This window comes from Oncorhynchus tshawytscha, linkage group LG07 (genome assembly GCF_018296145.1).
Source record: "Oncorhynchus tshawytscha isolate Ot180627B linkage group LG07, Otsh_v2.0, whole genome shotgun sequence".
Classification (NCBI taxonomy): domain Eukaryota; kingdom Metazoa; phylum Chordata; class Actinopteri; order Salmoniformes; family Salmonidae; genus Oncorhynchus; species Oncorhynchus tshawytscha.
Window position 1 is genome coordinate 13387050 of NC_056435.1, and position 19151 is coordinate 13406200.

General features: G+C 43.5%; 1 protein-coding gene across 1 annotated transcript; it reads left to right on the forward strand.

Moving 5' to 3' along the window:
• The first annotated feature begins 1788 nt into the window (after positions 1-1788).
• Positions 1789-5606, forward strand: LOC112254009 (N-acetyllactosaminide beta-1,3-N-acetylglucosaminyltransferase 4-like). Its single transcript, XM_024426210.2, has one exon. The coding sequence runs from the start codon at positions 1790-1792 to the stop codon at positions 2867-2869; it is 1080 nt and encodes a 359-aa protein (XP_024281978.1). The 5' UTR covers position 1789; the 3' UTR covers positions 2870-5606.
• The last annotated feature ends 13545 nt before the right edge of the window (positions 5607-19151 follow it).

The following is a 19151-nucleotide window of genomic DNA, read 5'->3' on the forward strand; positions in this document are numbered from 1 at the left end:
GATTCTTCACAAAAAGATACAGTTTTATATCTTTATGTTTGAAGCCTGAAATGTGGCAAAAGGTCGCAAAGTTCAAGGGGGCCGAATACTTTCGCAAGGCACTGTACAGTGGGGAGAACAAATATTTGATACACTGACGATTTTGCAGGTTTTCCTACTTACAAAGCATGTAGAGGTCTGTAATTTTTATCATAGGTACACTGTAATTTTTATCATAGGTACACTGCGTAAGATGGAATCTAAAACAAAAATCCAGAAAATCACATTGTATGATTTTTAAGTAATTTATTTGCATTTTATTGCATGACATAAGTATTTGATCACCTACCAACCAGTAAGAATTCCGGCTCTCACAAACCTGTTAGTTTTTCTTTAAGAAGCCCTCCTGTTCTCCACTCATTACCTGTATTAACTGCACCTGTTTGAACTTGTTACCTGTATAAAAGACACCTAATCATACACTCAATCAAACAGACTCCAACCTCTCCACAATGGCAAAGAGCAGACATCTGTGTAAGGACATCAAGGATACAATTGTAGACCTGCACAAGGCTGGGATGGGCTACAGGACAATAGGCAAGCAGCTTGGTGAGAAGGCAACTGTTGGCGCAATTATTAGAAAATGGAAGAAGTTCAAGATGACGGTCAATCACCCTCGGTCTGGGGCTCCATGCAAGATCTCACCTCGTGGGGCATCAATGATCATGAGGAAGGTGAGGGATCAGCCCAGAACTACACGGCAGGACCTGGTCAATGACCTGAAGAGAGCTGGGACCACAGTCTCTCAAAGAAAACCATTAGTAACACACTACGCCGTGATGGATTAAAATCCTGCAGCGCACGCAAGGTTCCCCTGCTCAAGCCAGCACATGTCCAGGCCCGTCTGAAGTTTGACAATGACCATCTGGATGATCCAGAGGAGGAATGGGAGAAGGTCATGTGGTCTGATGAGACAAAAATAGAGCTTTTTGGTCTAAACTCCACTCGCCGTGTTTGGAGGAAGAAGGATGAGTACAACCCCAAGAACACCATCCCAACCGTGAAGCATGGAGGTGGAAACATCATTCTTTGGGATGCTTTTCTGCAAAGGGGACAGGACGACTGCACCATATTGAGGGGAGGATGGATGGGGCCATGTATTGCAAGATCTTGGCCAACAACCTCCTTCCCTCAGTAAGAGCATTGAAGATGGTCGTGGCTGGGTCTTCCAGCATGACAACGACCCGAAACACACAGCCAGGGCAACTAAGGAGTGGCTCCGTAAGAGCATCTCAAGGTCCTGAAGTGGCCTAGCCAGTGTCCAGACCTGAACCCAATAGAAAATCTTTGGAGGGAGCTGAACGTCCGTATTGCCCAGCGACAGCCCCAAAACCTGAAGGATCTGGAGAAGGTCTGTATGGAGGAGTGGGCCAAAATCCCTGCTGCAGTGTGTGCAAACCTGGTCAAGAATTACAAGAAACGTATGATCTCTGTAATTGAAAACACAGGTTTCTGTACCAAATATTGAGTTCTGCTTTTCTGATGTATCAAAATCTTATGTCATGCAATAAAATGCAAATGAATTACTTAAAAATCATACAATGTGATTTTCTGGATTTTTGTTTTAGATTCCGTCTCTCACAGTTTAAGTGTACCTATGATAAAAAATTACAGACCTCTACATGCTTTGTAAGTAGGAAAACCTGCAAAATAGTCAGTGTATCAAATACTTGTTCTCCCCACTATACCAGTTCCAATTCTGTCTCCTTGTGGCTAAAAAGTGGTGTGCTTGCAATTCATTTTCAGAACCATGAGGATCCTCTTCAGAGTCCAGAGCCACAGTAGATGGTCCCTTGTCATTGGCACTGCGTTGTTGATTGGCGTCCTCAGACTAGTGCACGTGAACCACACAGATGGGCGCCGGAACACTTCTCCCTCCGCCATACCACCACAGTCACAGTCCGCTGTGGATGTCTTCAAGTGCTCCCGGAATGACACCATGAACAACATTTCATCCTCTATTCCACCTACCCACCGCAACTTCCTCGTGTACAAACACTGCAGGACATTCTCCCGCCTGCTGTCTCCGACACCCTGTCAGAATGACCTCTTTCTCCTGCTGGCCGTTAAGTCCACAGCCATCCAGGTTGATCGCAGGTCTGCACTTCGGAACACATGGGGGAAGAAGGGATATGTTCAGGGTAAGAAGTTGAAACTATTGTTCCTAGTAGGTAAGTCTTCAGACACAATACAGGGTTACCCGCTGCAGCAGGTACTGGAGTGGGAGAGCAGACAGTTTGGGGACATCCTGCAGTGGGATTTTGACGACAGTTTTTTCAACCTGACCCTAAAGGAGATCCACTTCCTCAAATGGTTCCGCCTGGAGTGCCGCTGGGCACACTATGTGTTCAAAGGGGACGATGATGTTTTTGTTCACACCAGCAATCTGGTGGAATATGTTAAGGACAACAAGCCCTCCGAGCAACTGTATGCTGGGAACATCATGTCTGGCTATCCAGTCCAGGACAAACAAAGTAAATATTTCATACCAGGGGAGATGTACCCCAACAAGCCATATCCTCTATACGCTGGGGGTGGGGGCTACCTGATGTCAAATCAGACTGTGCTGAGTCTGGAAGTGGCAGCGTCCAGCATTGACCTGTTCCCCATTGATGATGTCTTTGTGGGCTTGTGCCTACAGAAGATGAACATCACGCTGACGCACCACTCTGGCTTCAAGACCTTTGGGCTCAAACAGGGGGTGACACACTTCAACCCCTGCATTTACAGGGAGCTCATGGTGGTGCACAAACTGAATCCCACAGAGATGTGGACAATGTGGTCTCTACTGCAGGACCCAAAGCTGCAATGCTTTAGATCAAGGACGTGAGACATCTGGCATTGTGTGTATATCATGATGTGCTTATCTGTCTCGCTACCTTAAATTGAGAATTCCTTTCATAGATAAATTATCCTTATGAATGGTCTAAAATTGCATACTTTCCTTTACCCAAAATAATATTTTAATGTATTCTGACATTTGGCTTCCCTTATCCTCTATGTTCAGATCAGCACAGACAGTGTAAGATCCATTTAAGAATACTGAGATGCATCTAGTGCCATTTGACACTTCCGATGAGGACGTTTGTAGAATGTTTCTAGGATTCTATAAGGTTGGAAAAGAGATATTGATGGGAAACTTTAAAAACAGGTAGTGGGTTACAGAGGTATTGATGGAAAACTTTAAAAACAGGTAGAGTGGGTTACAGAGGTATTGTTGGGAAACTTTAAAAACAGGTAGAGTGGGTTACAGAGGTATTGATGGGAAACTTTAAAAACAGAGTGGGTTACAGAGGTATTGATGGGAAACTTTAAAAACAGAGTGGGTTACAGAGGTATTGATGGGAAACTTTAAAAACAGGTAGAGTGGGTTACAGAGGTATTGATGGGAAACTTTAAAAACAGAGTGGGTTACAGAGGTATTGATGGGAAACTTTAAAAACAGGTAGAGTGGGTTACAGAGGTATTGATGGGAAACTTTAAAAACAGGTAGAGTGGGTTACAGAGGTATTGATGGGAAACTTTAAAAACAGGTAGAGTGGGTTACAGAGGTATTGATGGGAAACTTTAAAAACAGAGTGGGTTACAGAGGTATTGATGGGAAACTTTAAAAACAGGTAGAGTGGGTTACAGAGGTATTGATGGGAAACTTTAAAAACAGAGTGGGTTACAGAGGTATTGTTGGGAAACTTTAAAAACAGGTAGAGTGGGTTACAGAGGTATTGATGGGAAACTTTAAAAACAGAGTGGGTTACAGAGGTATTGATGGGAAACTTTAAAAACAGGTAGAGTGGGTTACAGAGGTATTGATGGGAAACTTTAAAAACAGAGTGGGTTACAGAGGTATTGATGGGAAACTTTAAAAACAGGTAGAGTGGGTTACAGAGGTATTGATGGGAAACTTTAAAAACAGAGTGGGTTACAGAGGTATTGTTGGGAAACTTTAAAAACAGGTAGAGTGGGTTACAGAGGTATTGATGGGAAACTTTAAAAACAGGTAGAGTGGGTTACAGAGGTATTGATGGGAAACTTTAAAAACAGGTAGAGTGGGTTACAGAGGTATTGATGGGAAACTTTAAAAACAGAGTGGGTTACAGAGGTATTGATGGGAAACTTTAAAAACAGAGTGGGTTACAGAGGTATTGATGGGAAACTTTAAAAACAGGTAGAGTGGGTTACAGAGGTATTGATGGGAAACTTTAAAAACAGGTAGAGTGGGTTACAGAGGTATTGATGGGAAACTTTAAAAACAGGTAGAGTGGGTTACAGAGGTATTGATGGGAAACTTTAAAAACAGGTAGAGTGGGTTACAGAGGTATTGTTGGGAAACATTAAAGCAGAACTGAACTCGGGAACTGACTTCTCTCGGCGTATGTGACATCGATATTAATCAGAAACCTTTTTTCCAGTACCAGAATTGACTAAAAAGCGCAAGTAGATTAATTTTGACCGTAAAGTCAGTATCTTCCTAAATAGAGGCATAAAGGCTATGTAATATAATAAGTGGTATATTAATACATCTTTTGATAGCTTCCAAAATATTTTTTAGAATGGTGGAGGAGTGCCAAGATCAGAGTATATGAGCGAGTTGAGTGGAAGGAACAAAAATGAATAATTTAGGCTATTTTATTAGCCTTTTATTTCAAGGCTATAGTCTACAAATAAATAAATGATGAAGCATTTGCAAGTCCAACACTCTAGACTGGCAGGAACATTAAGCGCCCAGCATTTAAACAACATTTTGTTGTATTAAATCATTTGAGTCTATAAATTGCGCATATAGGCTGTGACTTACTTATAATTAAATACAACTGAAATGAAAAATTCCTTATTAAATGCCTTGGAATTCACTTTAGAAAACACAAGTTTGGCCAGAGTCTGTGGCTTCAGCCTCCTCATGAGATGGTACCTAGAGAGCAGGCGAGCAGTGGAGTATACCCTCTATCTATGCACTTGTAGAGCCACTGGGGATGCTGAACACACTTTGGGCATAGCCACGGGACATAGGGGCGCTGAGGGTACTGCAGCGCCCTCTGAAAAAACAAATACAGGAGTGGTAAAGGCACAGTGCACTACTTTGTGAGAAAAAAAAAACAATACAAACAATAATAATACAAATACATTTTTATATTGTGATTTATTTCACAAAAGTAGTGCACTGGGCCTTTACTACTCCTATATTAGGACTGCAGCACAGGGATACTTTTGTTTTCTCTCAAAGCAGCACCCCCAAACATCTTCCTGCAGCTATGCCTTCAGGACAGTGGGCAGGAGTGCAAAGTTGTTTTTTTCTATTGGCAGGCCCAAAGGTTTTTAGGCAAAATAACCATATCAAAACGGAAGACTCCGTGAAAGATGTAATATGTCAAGATCAATGATTGCCTATTGTATAGATAAAAGAACAAAACATTTAAGAGTTCTGATTTGTTGCTTATAATTACTTTGCTACAATGACACACTTACCTAGCTACGCACCTCATTTCTTTCTGATAGCATACATACATACATACATACATACATACATACATACATACATACATACATACATACATACATACATACATACATACATACATACATACATACATACATACATACATACATACATACATACATACATACATACATACATACATACATAAATGTCTTTAAAAGGTTAATTTCACACGAGCTCCTGCACATGTTTTGAAACACATAATATATATATATATATTTTTTTTAAATGTATTTTCTATTTTTGTTACAGATATTTGACATTCAAAAAGTTATGTACAGAAACTCATCAGCATCATACCCTCTGTTTCCAGTATTTTATATGGTCATTTAAAGATGCAAACTTTGAAAGGCAAAAAAGAGAATGCTAGCAGACAGAGCATGTAAGACAGAGCACAAGCAGGCCACGCCACGACGATGAAGGGAAAATTGATGCAAGAAAGCATCAATGCTTAAATGTAGAACTGTTTCCATTGCCGCCTGACAAGAAAAGCCAAACGAGATGGTTTCTTGACACTTGGGGCTCTATTCAATCCGATCCGTGTTCAATGTTACAGCGTGATTGAAAGTTAAAGGCAATATTTCCACATTAGCGGAGACTACGTTCCCGGTAAACGCTGCATAACCGGCCCAATCGTAAATTACCTTTTACATTTCTGTGGCGCAATCTGTAACGCCTCAGCGACTAGATTTGGATTGAAATGAACCAGCAAATTATATGCATAACCATGGTAGCAATTGGGATGGGAACAGTTTTGAGATAATGGGAAAATGATTAGACCAAAGGTGAGTACACAACACTTCAATTCAAATCTATAAATATATATCTAAATATATATATATATTGAGGGGGAATAGGCGATGTCGTGCCCTCTTCACAACTGTCTTGGTGTGTTTGGACCAGGACAGTTTGTTGATGTAGATACCAAGGAACTTGAAGCTCTCAACCTGTTCCACTACAGCCCCGATGATGAGAATGGGGGCGGGCTCAGTCCTCCTTTTCCTGTAGTCCACAATCGTCTCCTTTGTCTTGATCACATTGAGGGAAAGGTTGTTATCCTGGCACCACACGGCCAGTCTCTGACCTCCTCCCTATAGACTGTCTCATTGTTGTCGGTGATCAGGCTTACCACTGTTGTGTCATCGGCATATTTAATGGTGTTGGAGTCGTGCTTTGCCATGCAGTCATGAGTGAACAGGGACTAAGCATGCACCCTGAGGGGCCCCTGTTTTGAGGATCAGCGTGGCAGATGTGTTGTTACCTACCCTTACCACCTGGGGGCGGCCCCTCAGGAAGTCCAGGATCCAGTTGCAGAGGGGGTGGAGGCCCACTTATTTTTGTGTTTTCTTTTCCTGTACATACTGAATTGTATTATTACTTCATCTGTAATAGGATAAAAATGATCAATTGTAGTTATGTACCTTTTTTAAAATGTTTTGTGGCACAGGTACAACAGGAATATACTGTACATGTGTGAAATAATGAGTCTGAAATATGATCTTAACGGAATATAACATTTTGATATTGTACCCGTAGCTCTTCAATGAACAAAAAAAACAACTAAATAAAGTCACAAAAAGAATGTCTGCCACTTAAATGTCTGAATATTGAATGTCTGAATACTTTTGAGAGCAATGAGCTATAACTGGGTCGCTACATGAAGAGTGCCTTTTCTGTACCGTTTTGGTATTTTAAGTAGAAATTGTGTACCAATATTTACATTTTTAAATTTAAATATTGACATTTTAAAAGCCTGTTATATTAAATAAGTGTTGTTTAATGTAGACCACGTGGAAGATTCAATACAGTGCATTCAGAAAGTATTCAGACCCCTTCCCTTTCTTCACATTTTGTTACGTTATTCTAAAATGTATTCATTCGTTTTTTCCCCCTCATCAATATACACACAATACCCAAAAATGACAAAACAAAAACGTTTTTATTTTTTTATTTAGCAAATGTATTCAAAATAAAAAAATGAAACACAAAATAAAAAACAGAAACAAGTGTTATGTTTGGGCAAATCCAACACATCACTGAGTACCACTCTTCACATTTTCAAGCATGGTGGTGGCTGAACCATGTTATGGGTATGCTTGTCATCGGCAAGGACTAGGGAGTTTTGTAGGATGAAAATAAACATAATAAAGCTAAGCACAGGCAAAATAACTATGCACAAAGCCAAGCATCAGCTGGAGTGGTGTAAAGCTCACCGCCATTGGACTCTGGAAACGCCTTCTCTGGAGTGATGCACCACCATCTGGCAGTCTGGACAAATCTGTGCTTGGAGGATGCCAGGAGAACACTACCTGCCCCAATGTATAGTGTCAACTGTAAAGTTTGATGGAGGAGAAATAATGGTCTGGGACTACTTTTCATGGTTTGGGCTGGGCCCCTTAGTTCCAATGATGGGAAATATTAACGCTACAGCATATAATAACATTCTAGACAATTCTGTGCTTCCAACTTTGTTGGGGAAGGCCCTTCCCTGTTTCCTCATGACAATTCCCCTGTGCACAAAGCGAGGTCCATACAGAAATGGTTTGTCGAGATCGGTGTGGAAGAACTTGACTGGCCTCCACAGATCTCTGACTTCAACCCCATCGAACACCTTTGGGATGAATTGGAATGTCGACTGCGAGCCAGGCCTAATCGCCCAACATCAGTGCCCGACCTCATTAATGCTCGTGGCTTGCAGTCGATGTAGCAATGTTAAAATATCTAGTGGAAAGCCTTCCCAGAAAAGTGGATGCTGTTATTTCAGCAAAGGGGGGTACCAACTCCATATTAATGCTCATGATTTTGGAATGAGATGTTCGATGCCATCTAGTGTATCTGTTGGCGCCAGACCCTATTGAGGAGAAGTGAGTATACCATTTGTGTGTGCATGAGAAGTGAAGCCCATCACAAAAGCCCAGATTATTCTCTTCCCAGCCACACCATCCACTCGTCATTAGTGGAATCTCCCTGTTTTGCATTTTCCCAATGTGGTCAATAAGATGGTTTTGATAGTCAGCTGTGTATGTACAGTATGTATCCATTTATTTTTCTTGATAGAAGGAATGCAAACTTGCTTTCCTTTCGCCATGCTTGTGTAACGGGGTGACTGACTGTTTGCCGGGAAGTCAGGCGCAGGAGAGCAGAGATGGGTGATAACAGGAGAACTTTAATATACACCCTGGCCCAAAGGCACAGGCGAGGCAGCACAAAGCACAACCACGGTAACAAGAACCGGATTAAACAAAACAAACAAACCTAGGTTTGAAACCTAGCGCAAGCCAGCCTGTAGCGTAACACCCTACACAAAGAACAATTCCACACACAGACATGGGGGAAACAGAGGGTAATGTACATTTAGTCTGATAAGGGAATGTGAACCAGGTGTGTGGGGAAAAACAAGACAAAACAAATGGAAAATGAAAGGTGGAGCGGCGATGGCTAGAAGACCGGTGACGTCGACCGCCGAACGCCGCCCGAACAAGGAGAGGGACCGACTTCAGCGGAAGTCATGACAGCTTGTAATCCTTCTCGCTCTGACATTTACATTCTGAGTGTAAATACATTACACACGCGCACTGGGTATTAGTTGGGTCGTTCCACCAATTAAATAGCCTACCTTTTGGGTAGTGCAACTTTGTAAAAAAAAAAATATGGTGAAAACTCGGGAGAAATGTTGGAGATAAGTGGGTTAAAATCTTCCTAGGAGTCACAGCAGTAAAACATTTTTGTGGAAATTGCACTTTAGCAAGTCTATAAAAATCGGATTTACAGTGCATTCGGAAAATATTCAGACCCCTTGACTTTTTCCACATTTTGTTACGTTAGACTTATTCTAAAATTTATTAAATTCTTTTTTCCCCCTCAATCTACACAATAACCCACAATGACAAAGCAACATCTTATTTTGTATTGCTTGCAAATGTATTAAATATAAAAGACTGAAATATCACATTTACATAAGTATTCATACCCTTTACTCAGTACTTTGTACCATTGGCAGTGATTGCAGCCTCAAGTCTTCTTGGGTATGACACTACAAGCTTAGCACACTGGTATTTGGAGTGTTTCTCCCATTCTTCTCTGCAGATATTCTCAAGCTGTCAAATTGGATGGGGAGCGTTGCTGCACAGCTATTTTCTGGTCTTTTCAGAGATGTTTAATCGGGTTCAAGTCCGGGCTCACTCTGTCAGAGTGACCATGGGGTTCTTGGTCACCTCCCTAACCAATGCACTTCTCCCCCAATTGCTCAGTTCACTTGGAAGAGTCTTGGTGGTTCCAAACTTCTTTTAATTTAAGAATGATGGCCACTGTGTTCTTAGGGACCTTCAATGCTTCAGACATCTTTTGGAACCCTTCCCCAGATCTGTGCCTCGACACAATCCTGTCTTGGAACTCTACAGACAATTCCTTCAACCTTATAGCTTGGTTTTTGCTCTGGCATGCACTGTCAACTGTGGGACCTTATACAGACAGGTGTTTTCCTTTCCTAATCATGCCCAATCAATTGAGTTTGCCACAGGTGGACCCCAATCAAGTTGTAGAAACGTCTCAAGGATGATCAATGGAAAAATTGATCATTGCATGCCTCCACTTTCAACGTCCAGGAAACCATGGTGGAGAGAAGGCGGCATTTACCCTTGATGGCTACCAGAACTGGAAGAAGGCCACAAGTTTATTCAAGACACAACTCTAGTGTAGAGCATAAATATGCAATGCTCTAAGTGATGGACATTCGAAACTAGAGAGAACAGAGAGTATATGAGAGGAGGTGTGGAGTCATTGCGTTGCACTGCATACCAGGTACTTTCACAGAGAGGAGACGTAGAAAACAACATGGCTGTCACACTTGGTGAGTAACTGAAAGGCCTTTCATTTATTGACAGAGTGCGCATGTCCGGTGGTGGGAACATGATTCAATCGCGCTGATCTGGATGGAACAAGAAGACGCAGCATATTGTTGGCCTACAATGATTTTTGCAATAGAAATATAATCACTAAGATTGTGATGATAGCCAGTTCGTTTTACAAGTGTGTGCACAGTTAACAGGCATGGGTTAAATGCATTGCACTTCTCGTTGTGGCTGCACATTGGATATTATTCATTTCTGACGTTTTTGTCATTGCATTGTGGTCACCTGTATTAGGCGTATAGCTATTTTGTTTAATATTTGGTCAAATTCAATTAAAAACCACATTTACATCTAATGTGCTGTGTGCCATATCTGCTTTTATTGAAAAAAGCGAGAACTTCCTTATAGCTCTAAAGTCATGAAAATCGACTATCTTCTTAGCACCCGCACGCACGTATTGGTCAAACCCTCCCTTAGCCCCGGGAGAGAGAAAATCCTTGCGCTGTGCCTGGACACACTCCAATCCGTTTCTGAAACAATTGGCCAGACTTTGTAGAGTTTAATCATGCGTAAACCATCTTTATCAAAGGGACCAACTCTGAAACTAAAGTATGTCTACTGTATGTATGGGTTGTTTAAGTTGCATCTCATTATATTCCCAGTATTACTTTTATCAAATCTCTAGTAATCTATTATACACACATACAATTTATCAGATGTTCATGTCTTCACAGAATCCATATAGAACGTTAGAAATTCTTAGGTACTCACAGCCACCCATCCATGTTCACAAACATTCTCCCAGCCGGGGAAAAAAACGGAACTTTCCCAGACACTGCCCTGCCCTGTCATGGGATCCTAAATGGCTCTGTCCTCCCAGAAACCACGGAAAAGTCCAGCCTCCCAGAAACTATAGACTTGCTGCTAACATCCCGCTCTCAATACCCCCCCGAGATATTCTATGATGCCCAGTGATGGACGGAACCCCACGATAACATTATATCAATACTTATTATGCAAATGTCAATCATCTTATTATGCAAATGTCTATACATTATTTCACTTAATCAATTTTTATCACCTGCAGGAATATTTTCTTACTTCAATAGGTGGATTTGGTTTATAGCTTTCACATATGTGCCTAACTATTTGAAACCATTGCATATCATTAACTTATCTACTAATTATTATTTCTCTCAGGCTCGCACAGAACCTTAATGATCACCCGCACAGGATTGATCAAATGCTCACACAAAACATGACTAAATAACCATCCACACAGGAATGGTCAGACCACTCACACAGACTTGGTCAGATGTCCACACAGAACATCATTGAAAGATCACCCTCACAGAGTCAACCTACCACGCCCACACAGAATGCTTTTACAAAGATTACCCACACAGGATTTCAAACCCTGTCTATATGAACAGGGAAACCCATAACATTATCAAAATATTACCCAAATATAAACATTTCATTATAATTATAGTTATAATTTTAACTTCACCAAGCCAGATGCCCTCGCAAGGAGTTTCCTGCACTCTAGTTCCTCGTTCAATAAGTTACCTCACCAGTCCAACTGTGATCAAACCCAGAACCACGGATCTGGACTTTTGGTTGCCCGCAACTGGCTGATTAACAATCATGTCCAAGGATACCTCACTTAAGGACACTCTTATCAACTCAACTCAGTTGCCCCAGCTGTGGCCCTCTTAAGGAAGACCTTGCTCTGAGCATACCCTCAACGGGAGCTTTTATCTTTTTCTTATCTTTATTTTTTCTTATCTTATCATCGCTTATTGACAGATTGTCCACTCCGACATCAATGTTCAATTAATGTCTAATTAGTACTATCAATTCTGTGCACTTTCAAGTTCAAACATTGTAAGAAACCAGTCTCACCCTTAATCCAATTCTGTTCTAAATGATGTATCCATTCAGCTGACGCTCCCAGGCAGGTGGGGATCCGATCTGCTCCGAATAGTGGAGTATGGCTTTCCCCAGCTGCATCTAATGCAACTCCCCGTGCACGGTTAACCTGCATTTCACTGGGAAAAATCAGATAAATGAAGTTCATTCATCGTCGCCAAAATTGTCATGAAATTATTTGAATCAAAATTGAATTACATTTCTTAAAAACAAGTTAACTTTATTATGTAATTACTGAAATAATGGAGTTTGTCAACCACCCTCCCGTAGGTGATTCGTTGAGAGCCCAACCAGCAGGATTAAAAGCCACAGCATTTTATAGCACAGTCCATCCTCCTGGATGTTCATGACAAATCACAGATGAGAGAATTTATACAAAAGGTACTTTTTGCTCTCATGCAACAGACATCAAGATTTACATGGTGCCAAATATCTGTCTCGAGTTCATTTACTGCTTGCTTGTACAAAAATACTAATGCATCCTAGAATACTAAATCATTTCTTTCAAGAAACTGGAGATTGGTTCTCCCTGTTACCAACAGACAGACATTAATCATGGAATGGAATGCTGTTTTATCACCAATCCATCGTAAATCTACTGTCAGTGTTAAACCTCCCAGGTACACTTTCAGTCCACACTCAGATGAGTGTTCTAAAACCCCCCTATTTCGATGCAATCACAGTATTATAACATAATCTTGTCATTTCTGTTCTCACAAGTGACACCTCTAGCACTGAGATGCAGTGCCTTAGACCACTCTGTCAATTAGGTTAGTATGGTGAAATCCCTTAGTGGTTTCCTTCCTCTCCGGCAACTGAGTTAGGAAGGACGCCTGTATCTTTGTCGTGACTGGGTGTATTGATACAACATCCAAAGTGTAATTAATGACTTCACCATGCTTAAATATATTCCGTCTTTTTTTTTTACCCATCTACCAATAGGTGCCCTTTGTGAAACATTGGAAAACTTCCCTGGTCTTTGTGCTTGAATCTGTTTTGGAAATTCACTGCTCGACTGAGACCTTACAGATTGAACAGTACAGTTGAAATCAGAAGTTTACATACACCTTAGCCAAATACATTTAAACGGAGTCTTTCATAATTCCTGACATTTAATCAGAGTAAAAATGTATTGTTAAAGGTCAGTTCGGAACACCACTTTATTTTAAGAATATGAATTGTCAGAGTAATAGTAGAGAATTATTTCTTTCAGCTTTTATTTCTTTCATCACATTCCCAGTGGGTCAGAAGTTTACAAACACTCAATTAGTATTTGGTAGCATTGCCTTTAAATTGTTTAACTTGGGTCAAATGTTTTGGGTTGCCTTCCACAAGCTTCCCACAATAAGTTAAGTGAATTTTGGCCCATTCCTCCTGACAGAGCTGGTGTAACTGAGTCAGGTTTGTAGGCCTCCTTGCTCGCACACGCTTTTTCAGTTCTGCCCACAACTTTTCTTTGGGATTGAGGTCAGGGCTTTGTGATGGCCACTCCAATGCCTTGACTTTGTTGTCCTTAAGCCATTTTGCCACAACTTTGGAAGTATGCTTGGAGTCATTGCCCATTTGCAACCAAGCTTAAACGTCTTACGGCTTTTCCTGACTGATGTCTTAAGATCAGAAATAATCTGTCTGTAAACAATTGTTGGAAAAATTACTTGTGTCATGCACAAAGCTGAAAGGGACAAAATGGTTAGAAACTCTGAAACATTCAGTCTGCAGCTGTTTAAGTACTTTAGTCTAGTAAACTCGACAGAGAACCACCGGGTGGTATTTTGAAAGAACCACTCTAACAAACACTTCCCCTAAAACAGGTATTCCCAAACTAGGAATACCTGTTCACATTTTCAAACAGTCCATTTATATTTTCCAACGTTTGGGTGAGGTATTTGTCTCACCTGAGTAGCCTCGTTTCACTGCCAAAAATAAAATGAAACCATCTAGTGTTCAGCGAAATAACAACACAATGGCAAATGCAGGTAGCCTAGTCGAATAATGAACATCCAATCACATTAACTCGAAAATGGATAAATGCTTTTTAAAAAGTACGGCCCGCGTCCTTAGAGACACTGATCAGCTCTACTGGTAGTATTGCTACTACCAGCACCTGTTGATGACACAAGTCGTTCTGCTTCCACGAGCACATCCAATGCCAGCATCAGCAATTCTACACTGACAGTTGTGAATCTGATGCAGCTGAAGAGCTACTGCCCCCTTACCCAGGAAATCACCGGACACCAGACAGGGACCATCGAAGAGGTGCAAATATGATGAGAACTACATTGATTTGGGGGTTCACTTATATTGGGAGTAGTGCCTTTCCTCAGCCACAGTGTGTTATATGTGCAAAAGTACTGTCTCACAACTCAATGAAACCTTAACACACGTGCAAACATTTAGAAATAAAACATGCCAATTTGAAAAATAAGCCACAGGAGGTTTTTTTGCGAGAATTAAGGTGACTTTCAAGTAGTAAGACGTATAAAAGCAACAGATACCATTAAATAAGAAGGGGCTAGAAGAGTCTTATATTGTGAGCTACCAAGTGGCTAGGACAGGCAGGCCCCATACTATTGTGGAGGACTTGATTAAAAGGAATGCCTAACAGCTTGAAAGACGTTTTGGACACTACAGTGAAAATGGTTAACTTTGTTAAAGCAAGGTCCCTGAACTCTCGTATTTTCTGCACTATGCAATGATATGGGCAGTGTCCCACCCTGACCTTAGTTATCTTTGTTTTCTTTATTATTTGGTTAGGTCAGAGTGTGACAAGGGTGGTTTGTGTAGTTTTTGTATTGTCTAGTGATTTTCGGTATGTTTATGGGGTTTCTCTAGTCTAGGTGTTTATATGTCTATGGTTGCCTAGATTGGTTCTCAATCAGAGGCAGCTGTTTATCGTTGTCTCTGATTGGGGACCATATTTAGGTAGCCATATTCCTTGGATAGAATAACAACCCACAAACTATGTTTAGTTGCCTGTTCTGCACTAGCCATAGTGCATCACGGTTCGTTTTGTTTAGTTCTGTTCAGTGTTCTCTTTTTAATTAATGAGTTATGTTCGCTTACCACGCTGCGCCTTGGTCTCCGCTTTATGATGACCGTGACAGGCAGCGACCATGTAACAACCATTTTACAACATACAGAAGTGTGCTGGTTTTCAAGGGGCAAAGTATTGACACATTGTTTTGAATTGAGAGACGAGCTTAAAGTTTTCTTTACTGATCATAATTTTCACTTGTCTGACTGCTTGCAAGGTGAATTTCCTACACGACAGGCCGATCTGGGTGATGTTTTTTTCTCGCCTGAATGATCTGCATCTAGGATCACAGGGACTCCCTCAACTATATTCAATGTGCGGGACAAAATTAAGGCTATGATTAAGAAGTTGGAGCTCTACTCTGTCTGCACTAACAAGGACAGCACACAGGTCTTTCCATCATTGTATTATTTTTTTCTGTGAAACATAAAGTGAGACATAAAATCTCACGTCTTTAGCCAGCGTGGGCCACCAGTATCTCCCTCTCAGACTCCGCACTGTCCTCTCGATGCCAGGATGACCCGAGGAGGGGAGAGTATGAGCCCACCGGATCAGCTTGTCCCGGACCCCCTCGGCACATACTGAGTCCCCACTGGACAGTTAGGGGGCCAGCTCTGACCGCGAGGCCTCCTCTATCTCCGCGTCCACCTCCCATACCACCGGTGCCACGAGACATGACGGTGGAATGATGGGAGTTGGCTCAACGGACCGCTCCTCGGTATCATAGAAGCGGGACAGCGCGTCGGCTTTGGTGTTTTGGGAGCCTGGCCGGTATGAGAGGGTAAACCGGAACCTGGTAAAAAACATGGCCCATCTAACCTGATGTGGATTTAGTCTCTTCGCTGCCCGGATATACTCGAGATTACGATGGTCAGTCCAGATGAGAAAAGGGTGTTTAGCCCCCTCAAGCCAATGTCTCCACACCTTCAGAGCCTTGACTACAGCTAACAACTCCCGGTCCCCCACATCATAGTTTCGCTCCGCTGGGCTGAACTTGCTCGAAAAGAAAGCACACTGGCGGAGCTTGGGTGGCACGCCCGATCGTTGGGACAGCACGGCTCTGACCCCAGCCTCGGACGCATCCACCTCCACTATGAACGCTAAAGAGGGGTCCGGATGCGCCAACACGGGCGCATTGGTGAACAGCTCCTTCAAACGACTGAAGGCTCTGCCCGCCTCTGCTGACCAGTGCAAGCGCACCAGTCCTTCCTTCAGCAGTGAGGTGATGGGAGCAGCCACCTGACCAGAACCCCGGATAAACCTCCGGTAGTAATTGGGAAACCCTAAAAACCGCTGCACTTCTTTCACCGTGGTCGGAGTCGGCCAATTACGCACGGCTGTAACGCAGTCATCCTCCATCACCACCCTGGAGGTGGAAATACGATACCCCAGGAAGGAAACGGACTGTTTGAAAAACTCACATTTCTCCGCCTTGCAATACAGGTCATGCTCCAGCAGTCGCCCAAGTACCTTACGCACCAGAGACACATGCGCCGCGCGTGTGGGAGAATAGATCAAGATGTCATCGATGTACACTACCACTCCCTGCCCGAGCAGGTCTCGGAGAATCTCATCTACGAAGGATTGGAAGACGGCTGGAGCATTCTTCAACCCGTATGGCATGACGCGGTACTCATAATGACCAGATGTAGTACTAAATGCGGTTTTCCACTCATCTCCTCCCCGGATACGCACCAGATTATACGCGCTCCTCAGGTCCAGCTTTGTGAAGAAGCGCGCCCCGTGAAATGATTCCACCGCCGTAGCGATGAGAGGTAGTGGGTAACTAAACCCCACTGTGATGGAATTTAGACCTCTATAATCAATGCACGGACGCAGACCTCCATCCTTCTTCTTCACAAAAAAGAAGCTCGAGGAGACGGGTGATGCGGATCGCTACCGTCTCCTCCTGGGACAATGGATACACGTGACTCCTAGGAAGTGCAGCGTTCTCCAGAAGGTTTATCGCGCAGTCCTCTCGATGATGAGGTGGTAATTGGGTCGCCCTCTTTTTACTGAAGGCGACAGCCAAATCGGCATATTCAGAGGGAATGCGCACGGTGGAAACTTGGTCTGGACTCTCCACCGTAGTCGCACCAACGGCAACTCCTATACACCTACCTGAACACTCCTCTGACCACCCCTTAAGAGCCCCCTGTCGCCAGGAAATCACCGGGTTGTGTTGAGCTAACCAGGGAACCCCCAACACCACTGGAAACGCAGGTGAATCTATAAGGAACAGACTAATCTGCTCCTTATGATCCCCCTGCGTTACCATGTCCAGCGGCACCGTAGCCTCCCTAATTACTCCTGACCCTAATGGTCGGCTATCTAAGGAGTGCACGGGGAAAGGTAGGTCTAACGGCATCAGGGGAATCCCTTAACGCAAGCCTTAACGCAAGCCCATGATCCATGAAATTCCCAGCTGCGCCTGAATCGACTAGCGCCTTATGCTGTAGAGAGGGGAAAAACCCAGGGAAAGAAGTCAACACATACACATGACCGACAGGAAGCTCTGGGTGAGTCTGGTGCTTACTCACCTGGGGTGATCGAGCAGTGCTCCGAGTTCCCTCCCGACTCCCAGACGAGTTTCTCCAGCACCGGTCGGACTTGTGCCCTCGTCGACCACAACTGGTGCTGGAGGACACTTGTCCTCCGGTCCCCCTCGAAGCCGCCCCTCCTAATTCCATAGGGATAGGGGCAGGAGGGCTGGGAAGTGGAAACGACAGGGCCTGATCCGAACACCCGCGGGCAGCCAGCAGGTTGTCGAGACGGATAGCCAAGTCAATGAGTTCATCCAGTGTGAATGTGGTGTCCCGACATGCCAGCTCCCTGCGGATGTCCTCCCTGAGACTGCATCTGAAATGATCGATCAAGGCCCTGTTGTTCCATCCTGCTCCTGCGGCCAAGGTCCTGAACTCCAGAGCAAAGTCCTGTACGCTCCTCGTCTCCTGACGCAGGTGGAACAGCCGTTCACCCGCCGCCCGACCCTCTGGTGGATGGTCAAAAACAGCTCGGAATCGGCGGGTGAACTCTGGGTAATTATCCTCGCCGAGTCCGGACCATTTCCACACTGCGTTGGCCCACTCAAGGGCTCGCCCAGTCAAGCAGGAGACGAGGGCGCTCACGCTCTCCTCTCCGGAGGGAGCAGGACGCACGGTAGCCAGGTATAGTTCCAGTTGAAGGAGGAAACCCTGGCACCCAGCCGCCGTTCCGTCATACTCCCGTGGGAGTGTCAGCCGAAGAGCCCCGGAGCCAGATGTGGTCGCAGGAACAGGAGGTGCTGGAGAAGGGAGTGCTAGAGATGAGGTGGGAAGGCCACTCCTCTCCCATCGATCCATCCTCTCCATCATTTGGTCCATGGCAGAACCAATCCAGTGAAGCACGCTGGTGTGATGGAGGACCCTCTCTTCCATTGATGGGAGAGGAGACTCGGCTGCTCCTGCTGATTCCATGAGGGTGCGGGATTCTGTCACGTTTTATCAAGGTGGGTGGAATCAGGCGCAGAGAGCAGGTTTCAGTGATTGAACAGTTTATTCTCCGGCGCACAAAAACACGGTCAACCCAACACACAGGGTGAATAATCCAACACAGGATCAAAATAGACCGGAGAATAAAACACAAGTACTACACCAAATGACATGAATACAAAAACAATCCCGCACAAAACAAGGGCGGGACAACCCACTACATATAAGGACGTTAATTAAACTAAAATACACACAGGTGAAACTAATAAGACAAAACCAACAGACAAACGAAAAAGGGATCGGTAGTGGCTAGTAGGACGGTGACGACGACC

Excerpts from the sequence above, each read along its gene's own strand:
- LOC112254009 (XM_024426210.2), top strand. The coding sequence starts at position 1,790 with ATGAGGATCCTCTTCAGAGTCCAGAGCCACAGTAGATGGTCCCTTGTC.